This window comes from Ranitomeya variabilis, chromosome 4, assembly GCF_051348905.1.
Source record: "Ranitomeya variabilis isolate aRanVar5 chromosome 4, aRanVar5.hap1, whole genome shotgun sequence".
Taxonomy (NCBI): Eukaryota; Metazoa; Chordata; class Amphibia; order Anura; family Dendrobatidae; genus Ranitomeya; species Ranitomeya variabilis.
The window spans coordinates 211,967,801-211,995,192 of record NC_135235.1 but is presented as its reverse complement, the minus strand read 5'-3'; the positions used below and the strand labels follow the sequence as shown (position 1 = coordinate 211,995,192).

The 27,392-nt window shown below is 43.9% G+C and overlaps 1 protein-coding gene across 1 annotated transcript in view; it reads right to left on the bottom strand.

Annotated features, from left to right (window-relative positions):
• The window catches only part of BCAM (basal cell adhesion molecule (Lutheran blood group)), a 61,004-nt gene that overhangs the window by 16,884 nt on the left and 16,728 nt on the right, over nucleotides 1–27,392 (bottom strand). The window contains exons 2-10 of the mRNA XM_077259839.1: nucleotides 13,057–13,181; nucleotides 10,479–10,695; nucleotides 6,628–6,698; nucleotides 4,847–4,943; nucleotides 3,118–3,300; nucleotides 2,901–3,025; nucleotides 1,474–1,633; nucleotides 939–1,054; nucleotides 712–853 (exon numbers count right to left, since the gene is read on the bottom strand). Coding sequence (XP_077115954.1) covers nucleotides 712–853; nucleotides 939–1,054; nucleotides 1,474–1,633; nucleotides 2,901–3,025; nucleotides 3,118–3,300; nucleotides 4,847–4,943; nucleotides 6,628–6,698; nucleotides 10,479–10,695; nucleotides 13,057–13,181 — 1,236 coding nt within the window. The remainder of the gene's footprint in view (nucleotides 1–711; nucleotides 854–938; nucleotides 1,055–1,473; nucleotides 1,634–2,900; nucleotides 3,026–3,117; nucleotides 3,301–4,846; nucleotides 4,944–6,627; nucleotides 6,699–10,478; nucleotides 10,696–13,056; nucleotides 13,182–27,392) is intronic.

Genomic DNA, 27,392 nt, shown 5'->3' with positions numbered 1-27,392 from the left:
GACAGGTTCGGTCAAGAGTCAAGGTTTGGGTTGAGTTAAGTATCCGGCATGTCCAATTGCGGAATGTTGATGGCACTCTCATAGAAAACACAAGGAACGCTCTTGTGTATGGGAGAGGTTGCTGAGATAGCTGCCGGCTAAATGATTGGAGAGGCTTTAAGGACTATTATCTATCCACAGAATAGGTGATATATAATTGCTAGAGGTCCAATTCCACCATCGTTCATCAGAACAGGGATTTCAAAGGCCTGTGTGAGAGTGGAGTGGAACTGAGCATGTGCGACCACTGCTCCATTTACAGTGATGGTCGCACATGCTCACTACCACTTTACTCTCATAGTGGACTTTGAGGTCGCAGTTTTGAGGTCTCATCAGCTAAACCCCACACACGATTGAATTAAAACAAATTGAAGACTTTAGGTGTACGGTCTCATCATATATTTAAATGTGCAGTAACAGCTTATTAAACTGGATAAGAAAAATAAATTGCTTTTCTTTTTTTGTCCCAGAAACAGTGCCATCTTTGTCCAAAAACCAAAAACTGGGACAACATTGTTGAAGTTAATTCTGTTACTCTGCAATACCCCACACAGCCAATAGAAAATGGTGGCGCTGTTCTGAAAAAAAAAAAAAACTAAGAATGATCCTTATTTCTGATCACATACAACCACTGAAAGTGCTATGGTGTCAATTTAGCTTGGTCTAGCTTACCCTCCACAACGATTGTGACACTCGCTTCTTTGCGCAGACCTGGCACGGTGGGCACGGAAGCTTCACAAGTATAAACCCCCGAGTCGGTATATGTTAAGTTACGCAAACGATGCCTGTTGCTGCTAGAGAGAAGAAGATCCCCCTATAAGAGGAATGAACGGAAGCTTGTCAGCTACTCCAAAGAGAATAGATAAGATGACACTAGACGGGAGCGGGCGCAGCTTTACCTTCTTCCAGACCATGTCGGGTCTTTCCGAGCCATCACCTATGCAGTTAAGGGGAACGTCGTCCCCAACAGAGGGCCGAACTTGTCCAGATGGGATGAGAGAGAGAGGATTTAGGTCTGCGGAAGAAAAATTGGACGCTACGTTATAAAAAAAGAGAGAAAGTTACTCTGCAGAACGGTTCAGGCCCAGGAAATCTCTATGTCTCATGTAGGTAAGTGCAGAAGTCTCGGTGATAACTTGCTGATCGGTGAGTATCCTACACCTGGGACCTACACCGAATGGCTGAATGGAGAATTTTTATTCTATTGTGGCAGTTTGCCCTTGTAGTGACACACCCTACAAGGGCAGTAAGAGATAAAAGGGATGGTCCTACTTACTGAGAGTCCCTAAAGATGGCCTTACATGTCAAGCAGCTGTTGGCTGACAGCCATGTCTCCCGATCTCCCCATACACATGCACGTTCACTTTCGCAGAGCATGCATATGATCTGTAGGGGAAGAGGGGAGTAACCTGCCACCAGACTCTTCCCACTTACAATGAATTTCGATTTCTATTTCCTTCTTGAGCTCAATGTCTTCAGGGCTGTCGAAATCCAGAGCTTCACAGGTATAAGTCCCACTATCCTCTCGAGAGATGTTTTGGAAAACGTAAGTTCCATTGAGAGCAGAGTTCAAATCGTCCACAGATCCATCAGCCTGCAATGGAGAAGGAGCATAACATAAAGTACAAGATGGAGGGTATTAGAGGGTACTAGAGGGGTTTTCTGGGACTCTTGATACTAATGACCTATCCTTTGTACAGGTCAAAATCTGAGATCGGTGATCAGATGATCGAAGGTGACACAGCGCCATACACTGTGTAGTGGCCGGGACTGGTACTGCAGGCTCTATGATATACATGTAAATAGGGGGGAGCTTGTAGTACCTTTCACGGCCACTATCCAATGTACGGAGCTGGGCCTCGTCTAGCACGCTGCAGCACCTTCGATCAACTGATCAAGGATGTGAAACCGATTATTGAGGGCATCGTAATATTGGGACAGAGACATTTACTCCAGTGCTTGAAAATTTACTGGGCTGCTTGCTATAGTTTTGCTAAAATCAGTATTTTGTTTCCTGCAGCTTGTCTAGTCCTCTAAGAGATAACATCTGTGTAACAGAACCAGGACCATCCATTAACAGATTACTACCTGCAGCGTACAGAAACAGAAATCTATGTTTGGAGCTAGGATAAGCCAGAGCTCATGAATAGCGAGGACGATAAGGCACTTCCTCATCATTGAGAAGACTAGCAGAGCCGCAGCAAAGTTTTCAAAGAGTTTTGGAGGAGGATTTGTAGAGTTTTCGCTCAGCTTCTGGTTGAAAAACTCAAGATATCCTTAGAGTAAGTGTACATGGAGTCTTTTCGCTGAGTTTTTGAAGCAAAACCTCCAAATATTTGAGCAGTTTTACGTTTTGAGGAGAAATTTGCCTATATGTACAGTTTTTTGAGAAATTTTTGCTTAGCTGCTGTCTTCCAGAAACAGCACCACTCTTGATTCATGGTCTTTTTTGGTATTGCAGCTCAAAGGTATGCAAAACTAGGTGAAACCAAGGAGAAACATTGTGTCAGAACCACCTTTTTGTAAGCCCTTAAGACCCCCCATACACATTAGACAAACGTCGGCCGTATCCGCCAATACCAATGGGCACAACCAACAGTTTCCTGTGGGGGACCAGACAGATGAAGGCAAGAGGACATAAGGGTCAGGTATTTTCGATTTTTGCGCATCCTGGGATAAACATGAAGGAGTTAGATGAGATTGCCAAACAATCATTCGTCCGACAGTCATCTAAGGTGTTTGGGGGCTATTTCTGCCCACTTCAATAGGACTGAGTTGCAATACTGGACCCATCCTGTGCACCAAAGTGGTGCTGTTTCTGTTTCAGTTTTTCAAGCTCCAAGTATTTCAACCCAAAACACCTTCTTTTTTTGTAGCAAGTAAGTCGGGGCCGGGTTCCCATCTCCTTCGCACCGGAGAGTCACTCGGTCTCCTTCTTTAAGGGGCTGATCGGGTAAGACGGATAATTTGACATTCTCTGTGTAATCTGGAAACAAAAAAAAAAGAAATGGACATTAAAATATCAAACATATTCTTCCAAGATTAGGTAGGACAACGGGGCCATCAGGTCTTACTTACAGTGGAGAGATAGTTCGAATTCCTTGGACTCCATGCTACTGGATGAGCTCCCTGGTAGGGGGAACACAATCTTACAGGAGAATAACGCATCAACGTCCGCTTTGGTGGGCTTCAGGAAGAGAGTGCTGGAGACCGTGTACAAACCAGACGCCTCGGTGGTGGTTCGCGAAGAAGCATATAAATCTGTTTATAGACGAGAGTCTCATTAAAGAGGAATCACGAAAATTGAAGTCAGGAGGAGTTGTCACTCAGAAAGCTCATAACTAAATGGCCTATTGTTTAAATTGTTTTTTTTATCTTATATGTATTTTGTAAAAAAAATATTTCATAACCCTTTTGTTTTTATTTTTTTCATATCATTATAATAAAAAATAAATGAATATTTTAAATTTCACTCTGGCCACTAAGCCAAATACTAGAATCATGCTTCCTGTTCCAGACAGCTTTCCCAGGCATGCAGGAAGAGAAGGTGAGCTGTGATATCACCTATTGTGAATGGTGGATCCTGTGTTATCTACTGTATATAGAGGTGTTATCAGTCATTGTACAGGAGGAGGAGGAGGTGAGGTGTGATATCACCTATTGTGAATGATGGATCCTGTGTTATCTACTGTATATAGAGGTGTTATCAGTCATTGTACAGGAGGAGGAGGTGAGCTGTGACATCACCTATTGTGAATGATGGATCCTGTATTATCTACTGTATATAGAGATGTTATCAGTCATTGTACAGGAGGAGGAGGTGAGCTGTGACATCCCCTATTGTGAATGGTGGATCCTGTGTTATCTACTGTATATAGAGGTGTTATCAGTCATTGTACAGGAGGAGGAGGTGAGCTGTGACATCACCTATAGTGAATGATGGATCCTGTGTTATCTACTGTATATAGAGATGTTATCTGTCATTGTACAGGAGGAGGAGGTGAGCTATGACATCACCTATTGTGAATGGTGGATCCTGTGTTATCTACTGTATATAGAGGTGTTATCAATCATTGTACAGGAGGAGGAGGAGGTGAGCTGTGACATCACCTATTGTGAATGGTGGATCCTGTGTTATCTACTGTATATAGAGGTGTTATCAGTCATTATAAAGGAGGAGGAGGTGAGCTGTGACATCCCCTATTGTGAATGATGGATCCTGTGTTATCTACTGTATATAGAGGTGTTATCTGTCATTGTACAGGAGGAGGAGGTGAGCTATGACATCACCTATTGCTAATGGTGGATCCTGTGTTATCTATTGTATATAGAGATGTTATCAGTCATTGTACAGGAGGAGGAAGTGAGCTGTGATATCTCCTATTGTGAATGGTGGATCCTTTGTTATCTATTGTATATAGAGGTGTTATCAGTCATTGTACAGGAGGAGGAGGAGGTGAGCTGTGACATCATCTATTGTGAATGGTGGATCCTGTGTTATCTATTGTATATAGAGATGTTATCAGTCATTGTACAGGAGGAGGAGGTGAGCTGTGACATCACCTATTGTGAATGGTGGATCCTGTGTTTTCTACTCTATATAGAGGTGTTATCTGTCATTGTACAGGAGGAGGAGGTGAGCTGTGACATTACCTATTGTGAATGGTGGATCATGTGTTATCTATTGTATATAGAGGTGTTATCAGTCATTGTACAGGAGGAGGAGGTGAGATGTGACATCACCTACTGTGAATGGTGGATCCTGTGTTATCTGCTGTATATAGAAGTCATTGTACAGGAGCTTTACCTGCTGTTTTTTCAGCTCCAGCATTCAGTGGGGCTTGATTTCTGTACCACTCGATGGTGGGTGCTGGGTACGAATTTCTGCTGGTGCATGTACCAACCTTAAAATAGAAGATAAATGACTTTTGGAGAAGGAATGGAACAGTATATAAGAGGGTGGAAACAGACTGTCTTAATACACTCCTAAAAGAATCGATTTCCGCCATTAATATTTCTCCCTCTCTAATGTTATGTTTCGCCATATTGGCTGTACCAACTAATCTGAGCACAGATGGCATGTGGTGTAATGGGATAAATTGATTGAGTAGGCAGTGAAAGGAAAGTGTACCGAGATGGTGCTTGCCCAAATGGCTCTGGACAGTATTCCTGTGGCTTTGTGAACAACGTTGTGTTACCTGTATGGCACAGGAGTGCAGCGAGCCGATTGGTGCTGATGTGGCATTTGACAGATGCGGGTCCGTGTAGTTGTACCCAAGACAATATAGGCCTTCGCTTCCTGCCATGCAAGTAAAAAGGGTAGGAGCTACGTGTAGGCGAGTGATGGGAAAATTCATAAGAGTTGAGTGCCACCTCAGGCTACGTCACTGGATATAAGACAAAACCTCTGTGACTTTCCCAGGTGTAACGCTGGTGGCTGTGAACCCACTGAACCACAGGCCAGGCTTACTTTGGTTGAGCATGACTAGGTGCCTACCGGGTCTTCACTAGAGGTGAAGACCTTGTGGTGAGGAAGCTGGGCTGCCGGTTGACACCAGATGCAACTCTAGGGAGTCCATGGCACTGCAGCAGCTGACCTAAGGGTAAGAGTCATGGGCATGAGGTACAGAAGGGCAAAGACAAAGACGTGGTCAGACGGTCCGAGGTCGGGGTAGGAAGCACAGGTTCAGGATATGTAGCGGAGGTCAAGAGCGGAGAGGTCGGACAGGACGAGTACATGAGCTGGGTCAAAAATGGGAGGAATAAACACACAAAGCACAAACTGGACACTAGCTGAACAAATAAGCTAGAAACCAACGTTTGGACCAAGAATGGTGGGTGGAACTGCCTGATATAGAGCCTGTTTGCATGGGACAGGCCGTGAAACCTAATCTCCGAAAGAGACCGGCCATCCAAGCCAAATGGAAGAAACATGCTGAGAAGCCATGCGGAGACCATGATTAGTAGGGAGGTGCTGAGAGGGCATGCGAGTTACCGCAGTGACACCAGGTGAGGAAGACTCCTAATGAGCTAAGAGTGACCGCCAACTTCTGAGAGTGATGGAAGGTGAAGGAGTCTCACTAAAGTTGTCACATGCCCGCAGAAGAGTGGCAAATGCCATTTTAAAGAGGTCTATGTGTGGGGTTACTGCAGGAATGGCCACAGGGACTCGTTAATGTAGAAGTCAATGAAAGCTCTAGGTTTGGTGTGCCAAATGTGAGCGAACCTGCAACAACCGGCAGGTCCGAGGGGGTGGGTATGGTGGACAAAAGTGTGTGTACAGTGAAGAAGGAGAGGCTAATAGGAGCGAATGTCAGCCCATGAGGTGTCGTCTGAGCATACGCGCCTGAGAAGAGCAGTGAGACTTGAAGAACGTTTGCGCTTTCCTAGTAAGCTGCTACATGTATAGAACTTTGCCAGTTTTAAGAAAGAGAACAGTAACGTTTGTGAACTGTGCTCCAAAGTCAATAGTTTCCCATTGGGGCGCCCATTTCTAAGTCATAATAAATATTTTTACAAGAATCTAGAATGTATGGCATACATATATGGTACAGAGAAGGAACTTTCCATCAGAATGCATTATATTACCTCTGCTGCTATAGGCTCCGTGATAGATAATACTTGGGTGCTCACAGAAAGTTCCGGGGATGAAGGTGACACTAAAGGCAAAAAGTAAAGAAAATTAGTACAAAGCATAAAGAAAATTATACCGTATGTTCCACCAAATAATATATTATTATATTAAAGTGTTCTGTATTTTTTATCATTTTACATTCTATTATATTGATCTATACTATATTATTAGACTTTACATTATCACCATTATATTATATTTTCCTTATAAAAAGAACACTAAAACGTATATATTATATTAAGCAATATTTTATATCCAATTATACACATTGTACTTAATTACATTATTCGGCAGGATACGGTATTTCACATTGTATCATGTCGCATTATATATTAAATTGTCGTATTTGATAATTTATTCTATACTAGATGGTGGCCCGATTCTAACGAATCGGGTATTCTAGAATATGCATGTCCACGTAGTATATTGCCCAGTCACATAGTATATTGCCCAGTCACGTAGTATTTTGCCCAGTCACGTAGTATAATGCTCCATGCAGTTATGGCCCCATAGATGCCCCAAATAATGCTCCATGCAGTTCTTTATGGCCCCATAGATGCCCCATATAATGCTCCATGCCGTTATGGCCCCATAGATGCCCCATATAATGCTCCATGCAGTTCTTTATGGCCCCATAGATGCCCCATATAATGCTCCATGCCGTTATGGCCCCATAGATGCCCCATATAATGCTCCATGCAGTTCTTTATGGCCCCATAGATGCCCCATATAATGCTCCATGCAGTTATGGTCCCATAGATGCCCCATATAATGCTCCATGCAGTTCTTTATGGCCCCATAGATGCCCCATATAATGCTCCATGCCGTTATGGCCCCATAGATGCCCCATATAATGCTCCATGCAGTTCTTTATGGCCCCATAGATGCCCCATATAATGCTCCATGCAGTTATGGTCCCATAGATGCCCCATATAATGCTCCATGCAGTTCTTTATGGCCCCATAGACGCTCCATACAGCATTGTGCCACATGTAATGCTGCTGCTGCAATAAAAAAAAAAAAATCACATACTCACCTCTCATCGCTGCTCCTCAGCATCTCGTCTCTCCGCACTGACTGTTCAGGCAGAGGGCGGCGCGCACACCAATATGTCATCGCGCCCTCTGACCTGCACAGTCACTGCAAGAGGACGGGAAGACGGAGCGGCGCCCGGCGGATGGAACGCGGACAGGTGAATATGAAATACTCACCTGCTCCTGGCGCTCCTGACGCTGTCCCTGCCTGTCTCATGGTACCGCAGCTTCTTCGCGCCAGCGCGAGAAGAACCTGCCATGACGTAACGGTCACATGACCGTGACATCATGGCAGGTCCTTCTCGCGCAGGGCCTGTGATGACGTCGCGGTCACATGACCGTGACGTCATGGTCACATGACCGTGACGTCATGGCAGGTCATTCGCGCATACCATCCTTGCCACCGGAGACTGCTGGCGGAAAGTGAGTATATCATGATTTTTTATTTTTTTTATTATTTTGAACATTAGATTTTTTTACTATTGATGCTGCATAGGCAGCATAAATAGTAAAAACTTGGTCACACAGGGTTAACAGCGGCGGTAACGGAGTGAGTTACCCGCGGCATAACGCCTGTGTGAGCGGTGACTGGAGGGGAGTATGGAGCGGGCGCCGGGCACTGACTGCAGGGGAGTAGGGAGGGACTAATCGGACTGTGGCCGTCACTGATTGGTCGCGGCAGCCATGACAGGCAGCTGGCGAGATCAATCAGCGACTTTGATTCCATGACAGACAGAGGCCGCGACCAATGAATATCCGTGACAGAAAGACAGAAGGACAGAAAGATGGAAGTACCCCTTAGACAATTATATAGTAGATCCCTTCTACTGTAAATTAAATAGTAGGGATCCATCTTTTTTTTCAAGTGATAGAAACCTTTTCTTAGGCGAGGTTCTGCAGCTGCTGCTGATTAGTGTTAGACAATTCCAATATAAATTATTTAACCGCCTAATTGAAAGCTTGGTTTACTAGCAAACTTTACAAACTTTCATCCATTTAGAATGAACCAATCAAACGCAAAGGCAAATAAAATAATGGGATGCATTAAAAGAGGCATAGATGCTCATGAGGAGAACATCATTTTACCTCTATACAAGTCACTAGTGCGACCACACTTAGAATACTGTGCACAGTTCTGGTCTCCGGTGTATAAGAAAGACATAGATGAACTAGAGCGGGTGCAGAGAAGAGCGACCAAGGTTATTAGAGGACTGGGGGGTCTGCAATACCAAGATAGGTTATTACACTTGGGGCTATTTAGTTTGGAAAAACGAAGGCTAAGGGGTGATCTTATATTAATGTATAAATATATGAGGGGACAGTACAAAGACCTTTCTGATGATCTTTTTAATCATAGACCTGAGACAGGGACAAGGGGGCATCCTCTACATCTGGAGGAAAGAAGGTTTAAGCATAATAACAGACGCGGATTCTTTACTGTAAGAGCAGTGAGACTATGGAACTCTCTGCCATATGATGTTGTAATGAGTGATTCACTACTAAAATTTAAGAGGGGACTGGATACCTTTCTGGAAAAGTATAATGTTACAGGGTATATACACTAGATTCCTTGTTGGGGCGTTGATCCAGGGAACTAGTCTGATTGCCGCATGTGGAGTTGGGAAGGAATTTTTTTTCCCCAGTGTGGAGCTTACTCTTTGCCACATGGGTTTTTTTTGCCTTCCTTTGGATCAACATGTTAGGGCATGTTAGGTTAGTCTATGGGTTGAACTAGATGGACTTAAAGTCTTCCTTCAACCTTAATAACTATGTTACTATCTAAATGAACTAATCTAACAAGTAGTTTCTGGAAATTCACCACAAAACGCCACTTTTACTGATTTACATCTGTAATGACAAGTGTCTTCAATATTTAGTACAGCACTTCCGGCTGTTGTAATCCGATGCACTTCTACTGTTATAACCCTATGCACTTCCATATGTTGTAACCCGATGCACTTCCGGCTGTTGTAACCCGATGCACTTCCGGCTGTTGTAACCCAATGCACTTCTGTCTGTTTAACCCAATGCACTTTTGGCTGTTGTAACCCGATGCACTTCTGGCTGTTGTAACCCGATGCATTTCCATATGTTGTAACCCGATGCACTTCTGGCTGTTGTAACCCGATGCACTTCCGGCTGTTGTAACCCGATGCACTTCCGGCTGTTGTAACCCGATGCACTTCCGGCTGTTGTAACCCGATGCACTTCTGGCTGTTGTAACCCAATGCACTTCTGGCTGTTGTAACCCGATGCACTTCAGGCTGTTGTAACCCAATGCACTTCTGGCTGTTGTAACCCGATGCACTTCTGGTTGTTGTAACCCAATGCACTTCTGGCTGTTGTAACCCGATGCACTTCAGGCTGTTGTAACCCGATGCACTTCAGGCTGTTGTAACCCAATGTACTTCTGGCTGTTGTAACCCGATGCACTTCCAGCTGTTGTAACCCAATGCACTTCTGGTTGTTGTAACCCAATGCACTTCCAACTGGTGTAACCCGATGCACTTCCAGCTGTTGTAACCCGATGCACTTTCGGCTGTTGTAACCTGATGCACTTCTGGCTGTTGTAACCCGATGCAAATGTGATACATATCTTACAGCATTCCTAGGGATCTTAGCCCATTCCTCATGCGATACAGCCTACAACTCACTAATATTTGTGGCTTTGAACCTCTCCAAAATGGATTTCATTCTAGCATATAGGATATAAGGGGTAATGATGCTGAGTGCCAGTCAGCCATACCCATGAACCAGATATCTGTACTCACCAAAAACCTTCAGCTGAGTGTTGCCCTCACCCGTCCCTTCACTCCCGGCATTCACTCTGCAAGTAAATTGATTTTCATCTTTTATGCGGATTTCACTTATGACCAGACTGTTGTCGCTCCTGACTGCTGCTCGGCTGGTAAACGGCGTTCCCGGGTATACCGATGTCTTCCCATCAGTGTAGCTGGCGATGCGACTCCTTTGTCCATCCTGATCTGTCTGTGGGTCAAAAATGAAGGATAAAGGCTCAGTTACATGAAGCGATTGCCGGTCAGTGATTGCTATCGTTATAACAGTTTTTTTTAAAGGGACGATTCTATCATATGGCGTTACAATGTTTAGTCCAGACCAGTCCACTCCAGTCTAGACCATTCAGTGACTGATGGGCGACACATCATCACTTCTAGCACCAGTGATGGCACTAAGAATATGGTAAGTCACGCTTCTTTCCTTTTTTTTAACATTTCCTACTCTCTAGGTCAGTATTTGTAAAATCATGGAAAACTCCTTTAATTATGTTTTTTTAGAGATAGTTATTATTTATTTATTGATTATTTAAAATTATTATTTATTTAAATGCATATATTTCGAGCCACCAAAATTTTTCCTTAACAATTTTGCACCGTTTGACCTCTATAGCCCCCGTTTTGTACTCTATTACTGGGTGCTGAATGAGTTAACTGAGGATCTGTCAGTGAGCTCCTGCTGACAGGCAGTTTGTGACTCTTTTATCCATCTTTTTCTGAGACCAAGCTGAATATGTAGGGCTTGTAAAAGACAAACACACGATTCCAAAAGTGAATTTTTTTTTAGCCCTAAATACATGCATTTCAGTAAAAAAAAATGTTGAATGTAGGTTTAATGAAGGTATACAAAATATAAATGGTCTTTCTTGTCAATAACAACCAATCAAAGCGCAGTTTTAATTTCTCAGAGTTCTCGTGAAAAATGTAAGCTGCTCTATGATTGGCTCTTACTGATAACGAAAATAGTTTTTCTTTAAAAAAAAAGTTTGATAATTCCCCCAGTCTTGTCTAGATGAATCTGCATCCTCCTAATTAGTCCCCAATTCTAATATTCCCCATTTCTAATGGTCCCCAATTTTCAGCTGAACCATCCGTGACACTGAAATCCTCTCTTTTCTCCTTGCTAGAACAATGGCCTGTCCACGGTCGGGATTCCGAGAGAATGAAATATTGATATTTGTGATTCCGGAAGAGAAAAGATTTAAAGCAAAGAATAAGCAGTGACACTTTAATCCCTTCCTAAACAATACACGGCTTATCACCACACGGGTGCCCTGCGGAGCCTCCATTCTTATTACAAGTAACACCCAAATTGCTACTAAGGACCAAAGAACTGCTCAATAGTGAATTCCGGGTTTCTTAAATGGCTTCTACAATACGGGGCAATTCTTTTCCAAGTAGCAGGTCCCCTGGTGATAAGTTAATTGTGGGGGGTCCCCGATCTTAGGACCCATCCTCCATCGCATGTCACCTATTGAAATGAATTGTGCAAAGACAGCAATGGTGATCAAGAAAGGAAGGCTACCCTGGCAATTGGCTCAAAAAGGCAAACTTTGCTATTTCGATTCTATATTTCTATAGAAACTGGACCCCTGTGTGTTTTTTTTTTTACTTAAATGCATGACTGTTTGTCAGTTTTCAATATGGTTTTATTACAAATTTAAGACCATTTGGTTTCTGCAGCCTTTATGGATCATAGTACATAGTGGACTGCAGAATGAGTTGACAACCAAATCTGTCTATATCTCTTATCTCTCTTCTATCAACATCTAAGCTGATATAAAGCAAAATTTAAAGGCGTTATCGAATCATTTTTTTTTTTTGCTTTTACGGTACTCTGTGCTTAAAAACTAACGAGCTGGTAGTTGCTAACAGAGACAGCTACATGAACGCCGGTGAAGAGGCATCATTGATCGGTTTTGCTATTCCACATTAATAGAACAGCTTTTCCTCTTTCGGGTGGGTCTGTCAAATGCTGGTGTCATGCTGATTGACAGTGGGCTCCCCGCAGCTAGGCAGCAGGGAGCCCATCAAAAGAGCAGAGAAGAAGCCGCTGCTCTGTTGACTTGATGTCAATGTGAGCCACTGAATCTTCGGCATGAATTGTCAGTGATAGCTCTGTCCTGGCACAGATCTTCGGCGGGCAAAATAGGCAGGTAGGCAACATGTTAGTGCTTAGGCACATTGTAAAAAAAAATTGCCAAACACTAGACCAATTTTTTTCTTGCGTATGTGAAAATTGACTGATGTCTGAATGAGGTGTCTAGTTTGCACAACTAATTTCTTCTTGCTCCGCCTTCTGAAGATTGATGCTAATGGCAGGGGAACTCAGGACTGAATTCTGTCTTTTCATTTGATTGATTGTTTTTTGGCCTTCAAATTGAGGAGCCTTCTGATGACCAAGTCTTTGCAGCAGAAAATGCTCTGCTTGATCAATGTTGCTCATTTCATTGCATATTTCGTCACTGACGTCTCTACAAGGGGGTGTGCGGGCTATGAAGGGGTTAATATTTTTCGTAGATGCACATATAGACATCGGTCACACTCTACTTACATAAGACCACTCCAAGCTGTACTTTGGAGACCCACTGAACTTCGGCTTACACGTGAAGACGGCCTCATGCCCGAATTCAACCTCAACCCTTGGTAGGACGGTAACCGTCACTGCACAGAGACAGCCTGCGAAAGAGAAAAAACAGGGTCGTCAATACAGAGATTCAGGTACACCATCAATAATATGACTCTTGGGGCCCCTTTCATGTAGGATACGAGGAGGTAGCAGCTTCAGTTGGAGCTGAGGTTGTCATTGTATTACTGGAACCAGAGGTTGGTACCAATAACTGGCAGATGCCACCAGGTAAGGTATAAAATATAACTGGCACCTTGATTGGATAGCAATAAAAAGTTCTTTGCACCACCTTCGTCGATTCTATTAATCGATCATTTGATACTAAATTTTTATTCCAGATTCCTGGTAGAATTTTATATTCCTTGTTCAAAGGGTTGTCCCATACATTGCTTCTGCTTGGAAGACGCATTGTCAAGCAGGGCCTTGGCAAAACCGCAGATGCAGGAATGTTGCTGCATATTTCTGCCTGTGAGTCACATTCACAAAGGTCAGTAGATGCATATCTGTCAGCTATCCAAAAGATCTACTGGATTTGATGGACAGGCTCCTTGGTCTATGGCATTTATCCAACCTCTGGTCTCCACGTCATTAGATATCACCCAAGGGGACAAGAATATGTCTACAAGACCTTACTAAAAAGCAATGCATTAAAACAGATGAAGCAAGATGGAGACAAGACACCAACGATGCCGAGTCCAATCACAAGTCACTTATTTCCAATATAACGGTACAAGATGTGTCCATATCTTCTGAATATACAGAACCTTCCCCCATAAGAAATTTCCAGTTGTGGTAAAGGGATGACTTATTGGGAAAAGCCTTTTTCCATATGACTTATTAGGGTGCATGGCATCATAGAAGAGGGTGAAATGCCAAAGTGGATTACCACTAACAAAGAGTTGATCCCTCCCGGGAGGATCACTCGTTTGAATGAGTGTCATGTGATACCACACTTCTCCTGAAGTGGTCACTGTGAGAGAAATGTGATTTAGAGCTTTAGAGAAAGGAAAGAACATTCGAGGAGCCTAAAGACCAATCCTGAGAATGAAGTCCAAATGATCAGGATGGACATTTCCGCACACAGCGGCTCCTGTTACCACCTCCATGTAGTTTTGGAATGATCGTTATTAACACTTTAAATGTCATGTCATGCAACTGGAACTTGAGCAATGTGAGCACTCGTGAGAAGGAAACATATCGTGTAGACCAAGTCATCGTCATGTAAAGGAATGGAAATACAGTGTGTCCGTAAAGTCATGGTGCACTTTTATAGTTTACATTTTGCCGCCCTTTCTCTGGCCCAATCATATCAGACCTGTTCATGAGGAGAGATAACAAGAACCAAACAACACAAACTCATTTAGGTTCTTGCTGAGCCCCCAGTCAGATTAACCCTTGATAAACTGAACTCGGATTAATACACTGCCAGGTCTGTGACATCATGCAACCACAAGCTTATGCTATCGTTTGGATGTGTGTAGGGCAACAAATGGAACCCACATCGAACTGCACTGAATAGGTATGAAACTGGGAGAATTTTTCTTTTATTTGCAACAGATTTCATATTTCTATCGTTTTTTGTTGCTTTCCAGTGACTGGTCGAAAGTTCACCATGACTTTACGGACACACTGTAGTGCTAATGTACAGTAACTGTGCTTTGAGTAGGTCAGTGGGGGGTCAAAAGTGAAAACTACCACTGTGTCCAGGGATGGACAGCAGAAAACAGCGCCATTCGAGTCCATGGTTGTGTTTGATACTGCAGCTCAGCCTAATTCACACTTACAAGAATATTTATGTATACCTCATCCACGAGACAGGTAACAAATGTAATATTGCTGGGGGTAAAACTGATGGGACCCCACACTGATAACTAAAATTAATGTTTTGAGTCCCTATTTCAGGGACCTTTGAATGTAACAGTGTTCATGTATGGCTTTTTGACTGACAGAGAGATAGCCAAGTTCTGTCAGTCCTAAAGACAATGAATGGGGTGGTAGTACACAAACCTCTCGCTTTAAACTTTTCCAGGTAAGGAGGTTTGGGTACACCATTCTAATAAATAGTTAGAAAGTTTTGGGTATCCTCTTATACCATGGGTAAACAACATATTTTGCTCTAAGGGCCATAATGCCATACTGCATCAATCGTAAGGGCCGCAACATTTTTTAAAAGGGTGTTTACATGAATACATCACCAGAACCACCATCAGTACATTAATACATCATCAGAACCAAGTTGTGAGTATTTGAGGAGGATTTGGAAATTTTCAGCTCGGTTTCTGCTCCAACAAAATCAGTGTGAACATACGCTAACTTAAACTGAGTTTTTGGAGCAGAAACTCGCCAAATCATGCACCTAAAATATTACAATACCAGACACAAACATAGTCAATGGTGGAGCTTCTACTGAAATTAATCAGACTTTTTTCTAATCTGACAAACTCATTTAAATCAAGACATCATGTGTATCCTTAAAGGGATCCCCTCTATATACATTTGTGGAATATTATTTGATTCGACCACAAGTATTTGATCTGTAGGATTGAAAAATAGGTGTTCCGTATCCCCTACAAAATTGTGAACGGGATTAGATCAATCTAATGTCACATCCGAATACAAGTCGCCTCCCGGTCTGCAGGATGGAAATGATCTGCAGATTTCGTCCCTGCTGTATGTCCTGAATGACAGGACGCATCACACATGAACACAATCTCACGGTCCGACCCCAGACGGTTATTTCTAACTCTAAATATTTGACTATTTCTGGTGCTGTGGGAAATGGAAAATGAGCCATATCCACAGGTCTTTCCTATGGAAGTATTTCTACTGCATTATTTTTATCTAGTCTTCTATTCTCAGAGAAATAAAGGGCTGGTTTATTTAGGGGGGAAATAAGTCTTTCCCTTTTTTGTTCATTATTGAAGTGTACAAGAGCAAAGATAAAAATAAGACCCGTCTCGAGAGACTGACTACCACCAGACCCAGAAAAGGAGGTCTTGGCGCCCTATCCTATTTTTACCAGTTTTCTAACATGTGGACCACATCCTACTGCTGGTTTTAACCACCCATTAAAACGGGCACCCAAACTGGACCCCATTCAAAGGGCTCCATAACAGCATGACCTGCTTCCATAGGACATATGTCCTAGAGTCTGGTTAAGATCCCACCTTGAAATGTCCAGTAGGAACATTTTAAGTGAATTGGGGGCGTACATTTCTATCAAACATAGTGGAGATGTCAAACCAGACAACCCCCATCAAGGGAACTTGACACAGGCCAAGAATGCATGTGTTCTGAATGGAGAGATGGGAATAAGCTGCCATCAAAAAACAATTTAACTGGGAAAAAAGAAGTGGGTATGCTGAAATCCAGCTGCCCAATCCTTCTCTCTCGCTCGTAGCATCTGCCATTGGTGGAAATTCATTACCCATCTATATATATTGCGGTAAATAGTCGGACAGTTCTACCTAAAACAAGTTCATCTGACATTGATTGATGATGCAAATACACATACGATAAACCCCTGAGGAAGCGGTGATAATTGCATGCGAAACGCGCGTTGGGGGTACCTGACCAGGATCCGGACGGGACTTTTTTGGAAATATGGGTAACTAATCTTGTTATTTAACTTCACTTGTTACATCTTCTTGTACATAAGTATGTGGCGATCTTACTAGCACTATTGATGAGCTTTTATTATTGAATTGAATCGCCATATACCTGTGATACTAATATTTATGTGTGGGCAGCATGCTTGCGGTCCATCTGATAACACTTGTTAATACTTGTTACGTTCACTATCGTCCCGGTCTGTGATCTTGAGTCATTATTTTTATCTATGGATGTAGTCACAATTTTCTAGAAATTGTCTATTATATACTATATGGTAACACTATACACATTTGATGTGAAAATTAGATTATTTGAATTTTCAATAAATTATATGAGTTTGTTAACCCTTTGGCTATTTTTGACACGTGGTTCTCCTGTTTAATAATATCGTTATTTGAGTCGCCATTCTTTATGGTATAATTTATAACTGATTTTTATTTATGTATACACATACGATAAAAGTTGACCAATATGGCTGATTTCGACCATAACAAATGATTGTTGATGGTTTTAGTGAAACGAACGATCCAGCCACTCATTTCGACCTATGACTCACTGATTAATGTTCATACCGGCTTGGCATGTTGAATTTTTTTCAGCTTATGTCAAGTACTTTGCTACATCATCAGCTCAAAAAATCCAATATTACCTGATGCAGTCTCAGGATATAAATGCCAACAAAACCCCCAATAAATTAAGAGAGACGATGGCCAAACTTACAGAAGTTGTCCACTACTTGGGCAATTCCTTCTCATACCCCACGCTTGGCCCCAATAAAATGAAAAAGCCTATACTCACCCTCCGTGCCGGCAACATTCCCACGATGTTGGCCCCCGCTCTTCCCGGGGCTCTGGTGCTATTATTGTGACACGTGAGCCCGATGCCCAATCAGCGCTGGGGTCACTATCCCAGTCTTCTGTCGAATTGAATATGGTGAGGAAGTCAGATCAGCGGCAGCCTGGACTTCCTCTTCATTTTCAAGTCGACAAAAGGCGGGGACAGTGACGCTAGCGCTTTCACAACAAAAGCACGGGAGCCCCAGGGAGAGTGAGTGCCAACACCGTGGGAATGGTGCCGGTATGGGAAGATAATATAAGCTTTTTTATTTTATTGTGGGTCAAAAAATTTAGATCAAGAAGTGGTTGGCCAAGTAGTGGACAACCCTTTTATATGGCTACCAACTTGCCAGTCCAAAAATATTTATAAAAATACACTTTTCTCTGCTGCAAACCCAATAAGCAAGTTGCACCTCCCTTACAAATTGGAGTCCTTGGGTCATGCAGAAACCTTGGCTCACCAGAAGCCATTTATTTGTCTCTTGAATGGCCTTGCGTGATGGCGACTGGTCACACTAATTAATTTATTAAATACAATAACGGCTTTACGCTCACTTAAATATACAACGTTCTCCCTTCAGTCGGCCAACGATCACTCAGCCATGTAAGATTAGTACAGACGTTATCTCCTGTTGCTGTCAATGTTTGATTAACAAGAAGCCAAATAATTAGACGAGTTCAGAATAGACGTTGACTTATACAGGAAGTTGTCAGACAACTAAAAAAATAAAGATCTGGGTTAATTTGCAACCAGTGTCAGACCTAGGTAAGATGATACAGAGTACATCCGGCAGTGCCTGAGGCGATAGCAACTGTGGTACCAGTGTGAGAATGACCTGGGGAGATGCTGAGTCATTCTCACACTACAGTCAGGCACTGTATGGCCTGTGGTCACATCAAGTCATTCTCACATCGTAGTGAGGCACTGTATGACTTTCCGTATGGCCTGGGTCATGGGGTACCACTATATCATCCTCACCATGTTTAGTGGATTTTTTTTCTCTATAGGATTTAGCTTTGGATGGTAACATAAAACCTGAAGTCATTTTCATAATGTATTTACGCAGGGTAATCTCATATCTCCCCACTTTGAAAGACAGGAAAGAGGGACATGTGTTGTCGTGTTTTTTTATGCCCACAGTCCTTTTTGTGAACTTACACATAAATAGTGCCCCTACTGAAGGCCATAGTGTTCAATAACCTTTTCATGGCCCCAATACAGTATGATGCCTCCTTAGCCAACATGCCCTCACAATGCCCCCTCACACTGTATGATGATGCAAAGATACTTCCACTCACATTATAATGCTTCCATAGTACATTCTCCCACACCCAGTATGATGCATCAGACATTATGATGCCCCCACAGCAGGGTCGGACTGGTCCACAGGAGGATTCTCCAGTGGGCCCAAGCACTGACACTTGCTGGCATACTGGCCAGCAGCTGGCTAGGGCCCCAACTGCTCCAGGGGCCCCCAGCCAGTGGTGTGTCGCTAATAGCGGCACTCCCAGCAGCTATAGGGCCCCTGAGTCAGGGGACCCACTCAGTGTCAGCTGAGCAGCAGCTGGAGACAGGAGCCTGTCCCTGCTAAAGAGAAATTAATATTCACACTTCCCCACTACCCCATGGGCGTGGAGAGGAGTGAGTATTCATTTCACATAGTGGGCAGTGTTAGCCACAGGCTGAGGCTAAAGGTACCTTCACACGAAGCGACGCTGCAGCGATAGCGACAACGATGCCGATCGCTGCAGCGTCGCTGTTTGATCGCTGGGGAGCAGTCACACAGACCGCTCTCCAGCGACCAACGATGCCGAGGTCCCCGGGTAACCAGGGTAAACATTGGGTTGCTAAGCGCAGGGCCGCGCTTAGTAACCCGATGTTTACCCTGGTTACCAGCGTAAAAGTAAAAAAAACAAACAGTACATACTCACCTGCGCATCCCCCAGCGTCTGCTTCCTGACACTGACTGAGCTCCGGCCCTAACAGCACAGCGGTGACGTCACCGCTGTGCTTTCACTTTCACTTTAGGGCCGGCGCTCAGTAAGTGTCAGGAAGCAGACGCTGGGGGACGCGCAGGTGAGCATGTACTGTTTGTTTTTTTTACTTTTACGCTGGTAACCAGGGTAAACATCGGGTTACTAAGCGCGGCCCTGCGCTTGGTAACCCGATGTTTACCCTGGTTACCAGTGTAAAACATCGCTGGTATCGTTGCTTTTGCTTTCAAACACAACGATACACGGCGATCGGACGACCAAATAAAGTTCTGGACTTTATTCAGCGACCAGCGACATCACAGCAGGATCCTGATCGCTGCTGCGTGTCAAACTAAACGATATCGCTATCCAGGACGCTGCAACGTCACGGATCGCTAGCGATGTCGTTTCGTGTGAAGGTATCTTAACACTGCCCGCATATAAATCTGGAACGGCTGCATTGGCGCCCCAGAGATGGGCCCCTGCTGGGCGGCTAATCCCAGCAGCTTGGCAGCGAAGCAGAGCTGCAGGGATCCAATGCCGTCCTGCCTGTCCGCTGCTGGGCGCTTCATGTCTGACACAGCGCGGCTGGATGACGTCATCATTCAGCACGGCTGTTTCAGAGAGGAGGACGCCGGCGCCGAAGATGCTGCTTCCTGGATGTGCTGCGGCTGCGGAGAATGTGCGGATAGGTGAGTGTTGCTGTGTCTCTGTCAGCCTGCGTGAGTGTATGTGGTGCGGTGCTATGTGTGTGTGTGTGTGTGTGTGGTGCTGAGTGTGTATTTAAGATTGGCAATGATGTGGGAGCTGGAGAGTGCAGTGATGGGAATGGTGTGTGTGTGTGGTGCTGTGTGTGTATTGGAGATTGGCAATGATGTGGGTGATGGAGAGAGCAGTGATGGGAATGGTGGGGGAGAAGGAAATGTTGGTAGTGGTGGAAAGGATGATGGTGGTGGTGGGGGAGGAGGCAATGCTGAAGGTGGTGGAATGGGCAATGATGGGGTGGTGGGGGAGAAGGCAATGATGGTTGTGGTGGAAAGGACAATGATAGTGGTGGTGGGGAAGCAATGATGGAGGTGTTGGAATGGGCAATGATAGGGGTGGTGGAGGAAAAAGCAATGAAAGGGTGGTGGAAAGGACAATGATGGTAGTGGTGGAAAGGACAATGGTAGTTGTGGGGGAGGAGGTAATGATGGATGTGGTGGAATGGGCAATGATGGGGGTGGTGGGAAAGAAAGCAATGATGGACGTAGTGGAAAGGAAAATGATGGTAGTGGTGGAAAGGACAATGGTGGTGAGGGAGGAGGCAAAGATGGAGGTGGTAGAATGGGCAATGATAGGTGTTGTGGGTGAGAAGGCAATGATGGAGGTGATGATGAGGACAATGATGGAGGTGGAGGGGGGCTGCATTATACCCTATGAGGGGAGCTGCGTTATTCTTTGAGGGGGCTATATTATATTCTGTGGGGGGACTGCATTATTCTCTCAGGGAGCTACATTATATTCTTAGGGGCTACATAATACTATATGAGGGGGGCTGCATTATGCCCTATGAGGGGGCTACAGTATATTCTATGGGGGGCTGCATTATACTGTACCTTATGAGGGGGTTGCATTATATTTTGTGGAGTGCTGCATTATACCCTATGAGGGGGGCTGCACTATATTCTATGAGGGGCTGTATTATATTCTGTGAGGGGGGCTACGTTATCCTCTGTGAGGGGGCTGCATTATATTCCATGAGGGAGGTTACATTATATTCTATGAGGGGGCTACATTATATTCTATGAGGGGGTTACCCCAACCCCTGCTACATAATTAAGACATGTACTACCTTATATTATACCTTGATATTAGCATGTTGTACCACACAATTGGTGGTCTTGTATTTATTTCTATGTAGCTACAGTGGGCCCAAAGAATGATTTTCTCTGGTGGGCCCAAGGTCCTCCAATCCAATGCTGCCCCAAAGTGTCCCTTTCACAGACTATGATGCCCCACAATACATTCTCCCCAGTGTGACATCCTCAAAATGTATTCCCCCATACAGTATGATGCCCCCACAATACATTCCCCCACACACAATATGATGCCTCCAGAGTATGATGCCTCTACAGTGTCACACACATGCATATTATGAACCCCCACAGTAAATTCCCCCTCCTAGAATGATGCGCCTACAGTATATCCCCCTCACATGAAGATGCCTTCAAAATATAATCTCATATATAGTATGATGCCCCTGCAGAATATTCCCCCACACACAATATAATATTTCCCACAATATAATGCCTTCACAGCATCCCTTACGCAGTATTATGCCCCACAGTGTCCTCACACAGTATAATGTCCCCCCAGTGTCCCTCTCACACAGTATGATGCCCCCAAAGTGTCCCTCTCACACAGTATGATAGCCCCACAATGTCCTCACACAGTATAATGCCCCACAGTGTCCTTCTCACACAGTGTGATTCCCCCAGTGTCCTCACACAGTATGATAAACCCCACAATGTCCCTCTCACACAGTATGATAGCCCCACGATGTCCTCACACAGTATAATGTCCCCCAGTGTCCTTCTCACATATAATGATGCCCCAACAGTGTCCCTCTCACACAGTATGATGCCCCCACAGTGTCCTTCTCACACAGTATGATTCCCCCACTGTGTCCTCACACAGTATGATAACCCCCTACAATGTCCCTCTCACACAGTATGGTGCCCCCTACAGTGCTCTTCTCACAATGATGCCCCTAAGGTGCCCCCAAACGCACAATATGATGTCCCGAAGTGCCACTCACCCATGTTCAACGGTATCTGGCTCCCTTAGAAGCTGTAGCTCCCAGCATGCCTTTTTAGGCTAGGGCGACACAGAGACTTTTGTCCATAGGATAGTGTTGTACTTCTACATCACAATTAATGATAGTGATAGATCTATACCTGCCGCAGTTTAGCATGACTACATTAGCCATACCTCATTGTGATCGCAGATCTGAAGTGATAAGGAGGAAATAGCCTGAGACAGCGGTCTACAAATTGTTTTCTGGTTGGCAATTACCCATCGTCATGTTTTAAAGGGGTATCCTCAAATTTGAAAGTTATCCCCTATCCATGGGACAGGGAATATCTTTCCGATTGCTTGGGGTCTTCCCGCCATGGCTCGTAGCGATCTCCAGAGCCCCGGCTGATTGTAGCTGAGGTCGATCAGGCACCCTACCCCTCCATTAATTCTAAGTGTGCCAGAGCAATGGCCTGAAACAGCTGTCTACAAATGGTTTCTCTGGTTGGCCATTACCCCATGTCATGATGTAAATAGGTATTTCAAGATTAAAAGTTATCCCCAATCCATGGACATAAAATATTCCATACCTGCTGCAGTTTAGCACGACCACATTCACCTCGTTGAGATTGCAGCTCTGCACTGATGAGGAGCAAATAGCTGGAAACAGCTGTCTACAAATGGTTTTCTGGTTGGCCATTACCCCTTGTCATGATGTAAAGGGGTATTCTCAAGATTGAAAGTTATCCTCAATCAATGGGACATAAAATATTTCAAACCTGCTGCAGTTTAGCACAACCACATTCACCTAGTTGCAATTGCATCTCTGCACTAATAGGAGCGCCAGAGAATACGCTTCTCTACACTTTAGCCCCCGACTCATCAAGAATCCTAGAAGTCTTAGAAAACCCAATCTAACCCTCCTTCCACACACCTTTGGGCCTATTTATCAATGACACGGTGTTGTCGTGCAGAGACCAATTATAACTGCAGCCATCAATTTACTGATATCTCTTTTGCACCAATCTTTACGAGCTTGTACACCTACAAGAAGGCAAAACCTACATCTTAGAGGCCCAGATGGTTTTCTTGCTGTTGCCAAAGCATTCTTATACATAAGTAATACATCACTAGCTCATGCTTGGGCCGATCAATGCCCGTTACTGTGTCACTCTGTCCTTTATATTGATTACAGCGCAGTACACACAGCTATTTATAGCCACATGGTACGGCCCGGTCGTTGATTACTGTTTGCCGGGAGCTTTCTTATCAATTTCTCAACCCTTCTAATGGCAAGAAGGAAAATGTTGGAGTCCGCGAGAGGTTTTTAGTAAGAGGCATCACTTCCTTCGTGATTTTTCTCTCTTTTACGCTTAGAACTTCTCTTGTGCTGCACCTATACTATTTCCTAAACTTTTAGACTTACTCCATATATCCCAGTCATGGACAGTGGCAGTCCACGCATGTCCAACTCACCCACCGAAACAAAGGACCAAACAACTCTGTTCCTGTGCTTGGAAGCCATCAGTGACACATTCTTGACGTAGCAAAGTTTCCTAAGACCAAGTGGGTTCCTAAGTTCGGTCTCTGCACAACAAGGGCATTAGCAACTTGATAAAGAAGAAGGAATTTTTGGATTATGTTTTAAGTACTAGGATAGAGAATGCTTTGCAGATTTTATTAACCTCTTGGTTGTGGCTTTTAAGGGGGTGATGGAGCAATGACTGCAAGTTCTTCAGCTCTGCTCTTTCTAAACCGAAGCTAAAACTATGGCATTGAGATAAGATAGTCATTAATGCCTAATGATGCTTAAAGGGTTATTCCTAAATTAATAAGACTTTCATCTAATGTGTATGGGGGGCCTTACTCACTTTAAGAGGCTGCATCTGATAAATGTCTCAGAACATCTTGATAAAAAAGAGCAGCTGTGTCCACAATAGATGAGGTGTAGCCAGAAGGGATCATTACGATGGTCATTAATCTCTGACGCTTTTTTTTCACACCAGGTTTGGCGTGTGCAGCCAGTGTATGCTCATATCTCCAATGTATAGCCTAGATATACACTCACTGGCCACTTTATTAGGTACACCTGTCCAACTTCTTGTTAACACTTAATTTCTAATCAGCCAATCACATGGCGGCAACTCAGTGCATTTAGGCATGTAGACATGGTCAAGACAATCTCCTGCAGTTCAAACCGAGCATCAGTATGGGGAAGAAAGGTGATTTGAGTGCCTTTGAACGTGGCATGGTTGTTGGTGCCAGAAGGGCTGGTCTGAGTATTTCAGAAACTGCTGATCTACTGGGATTTTCACGCACAACCATCTCTAGGGTTTACAGAGAATGGTCCGAAAAAGAAAAAAAATCCAGTGAGCGGCAGTTCTGTGGGCGGAAATGCCTTGTTGATGCCAGAGGTCAGAGGAGAATGGGCAGACTGGTTCGAGCTGATAGAAAGGCAACAGTGACTCAAATCGCCACCCGTTACAACCAAGGTAGGCCTAAGAGCATCTCTGAACGCACAGTGCGTCGAACTTTGAGGCAGATGGGCTACAGCAGCAGAAGACCACACCGGGTACCACTCCTTTCAGCTAAGAACAGGAAACTGAGGCTACAATTTGTACAAGCTCATCGAAATTGGACAGTAGAAGATTGGAAAAACGTTGCTTGGTCTGATGAGTCTCGATTTCTGCTGCGACATTCGGATGGTAGGGTCAGAATTTGGCGTAAACAACATGAAAGCATGGATCCATCCTGCCTTGTATGGAGCATCTTTGGGATGTGCAGCCGACAAATCTGCGGCAACTGTGTGATGCCATCATGTCAATATGGACCAAAATCTCTGAGGAATGCTTCCAGCACCTTGTTGAATCTATGCCACGAAGAATTGAGGCAGTTCTGAAGGCAAAAGAGGGTCCAACCCGTTACTAGCATGGTGTACCTAATAAAGTGGCCGGTGAGTGTATGTAGCTGTATACTCCGTGCAGCATACATTATTGTTCTGTTCTAAGGGTCACCAACTACTTTGTCCAAAAATAGGAACGAGAGGCTATACAATGACTGGAGCTACCAACACCCCCTTTTAGGCTAGGGCTACCCAGCAACTTGTACACATAAGATCGCAGTCTTGCACTCCTGCATTGTAACTGATGATAGTGACATCATCATGACCGGGACACGAAACAGTTATCCGAACCTGGTGAAATTTAGCACGACCACATTCACCTAGTTGCGATTGCAGCTCTGCACTGATGAGGAGCAAATGGCCTGAAACAGCTGTCTACAAATGGTTTCTCTGGTTGGCCATTACCCCTTGTCATGATGTAAAGAGGTATTTCAAGATTAAAAGTTTTGCCCAATCCATGGGGCATAAAATATTCCAAACCTGCTGCAATTTAGCACAGCCACATTCACCTAGTTGAGATTGCAGCTCTCCACTGATGAAGGGCAAATAGCAGGAAACAGCTGTCTACAAATGGATTTCTGGTTGGCCATTACCCACGGTCATGATGTAAAGGAGTATTCTCAAGATTGAAAGTTATCTCCAATCCATGGGGCAGGAAATATTCCAACCCTGCTGCAGTTTAGCACAACCACATTCACCTAGTTGCGATTGCACTGATGAGGAGCAAATGGCCTGAAACAGCTGTCTACAAATGGTTTTCTGGTTCGCCATTACCCCTTGTCATGATGCAAAGGGATATTCTCAAGATGAAAAGTTATCCTCAATCTATAGGAAAGGAAATTATTTTCTGATTGCTGGGGGTTTCACATCGTCTGAGGAGCCCTGGCCAATTAGAGTGAAGGTTCATCATGTGCACTACTCGTCCATTCATTCTGATGAGAATGCCAGAGATAGTACTTCTCTACACTTTGGCACCGATTCAGCAACATATTTATGTCAGAAAACTGGCATAAAACCTTTTGAAATTTAGCAACTTTTTGCATTTCACACATTTTGGGCAGCTCATCAAAAAGAGGTTGAAGCTAGAGAGAAGCCAGGACATGATAGAAAGTGGCTACACCCGACCAGCAAATTCATTGATATTGGCGACATTTTTCACGCAAGAAATTTTTATCTAGTCCTTGACCAGGGTAGCATTTCAGCTTTGGTGGAAAGTGGCGCACACGACTAAGAGGATGTGTCAAATTCATTAAGTGGTAATGAATTTGGAGCATCCAACTCCAAAAAGCCCCCTTAATTAAGACTGACATGTACAATGACTGTCTAACTGAATTAGTTATATGCTTCTCACTTACATTTGGATGATATATGGTGGTACTTTTGGACACCCTTACCCACCAGGGCCCATTTGCCATTGCTACTTTTGAATCTTATATATCTATGTCCCTGGAAGGGGTCTAAGAATTATTAATCCAAATTATTAGTGGGGTCCCAGCAATTGTTTTTAGGCAAAAAGATACTTTTAGCAACACATCTCTGCTTATGCCATAGAATGGCATAAAAGGGGAAAATCGGCTCCAGACAAAAGTCTTAAATTTAAAGTTGCACCAAATTTATCAAACAATGGAAATGCACGGAAAACTGACTATAAAGGTATACCTCTTGAAAAATTTCCATAGAATTAGATTAGCAATGTATGAACCAAGAGCCAAGGAACAAATTCAGCTCTGCTACATCTGCAAAATATATAATGAAGAAGAATGATTGTAAGCAGAGTGCACTGTCAGCACAAGAAGGTGTGAAGGGTCTATCTATGAATAGTCTAGATTCTCCCCACCAGCAACCATAGGTCTTTGTTATCGTGGATTGTGGGAATCTCTGCAAATTTGGGGGAGGGGAATGTGCGGGGAAAACAAAAATATTGGGATGCATGGTAAAGGAAATAGGGGAGTGCGGCAACTCTGCCCTAAGGTTCACCGGAATTCTTGTTAGTGAGATTCGTGGAAGTTTTGCAGACCTCTCCCTTAATGAAGGAAGGGAAGAGAAATGAGGAGGATTAAAGATTAACAGGTGCAGAGAGATCAGGCTGCAAAAACCAACAGAGAGGGGTAGAGAGCGGGAAGGAGGGGCTGCCAATCTAATGGGGGCACAGCCAAAGA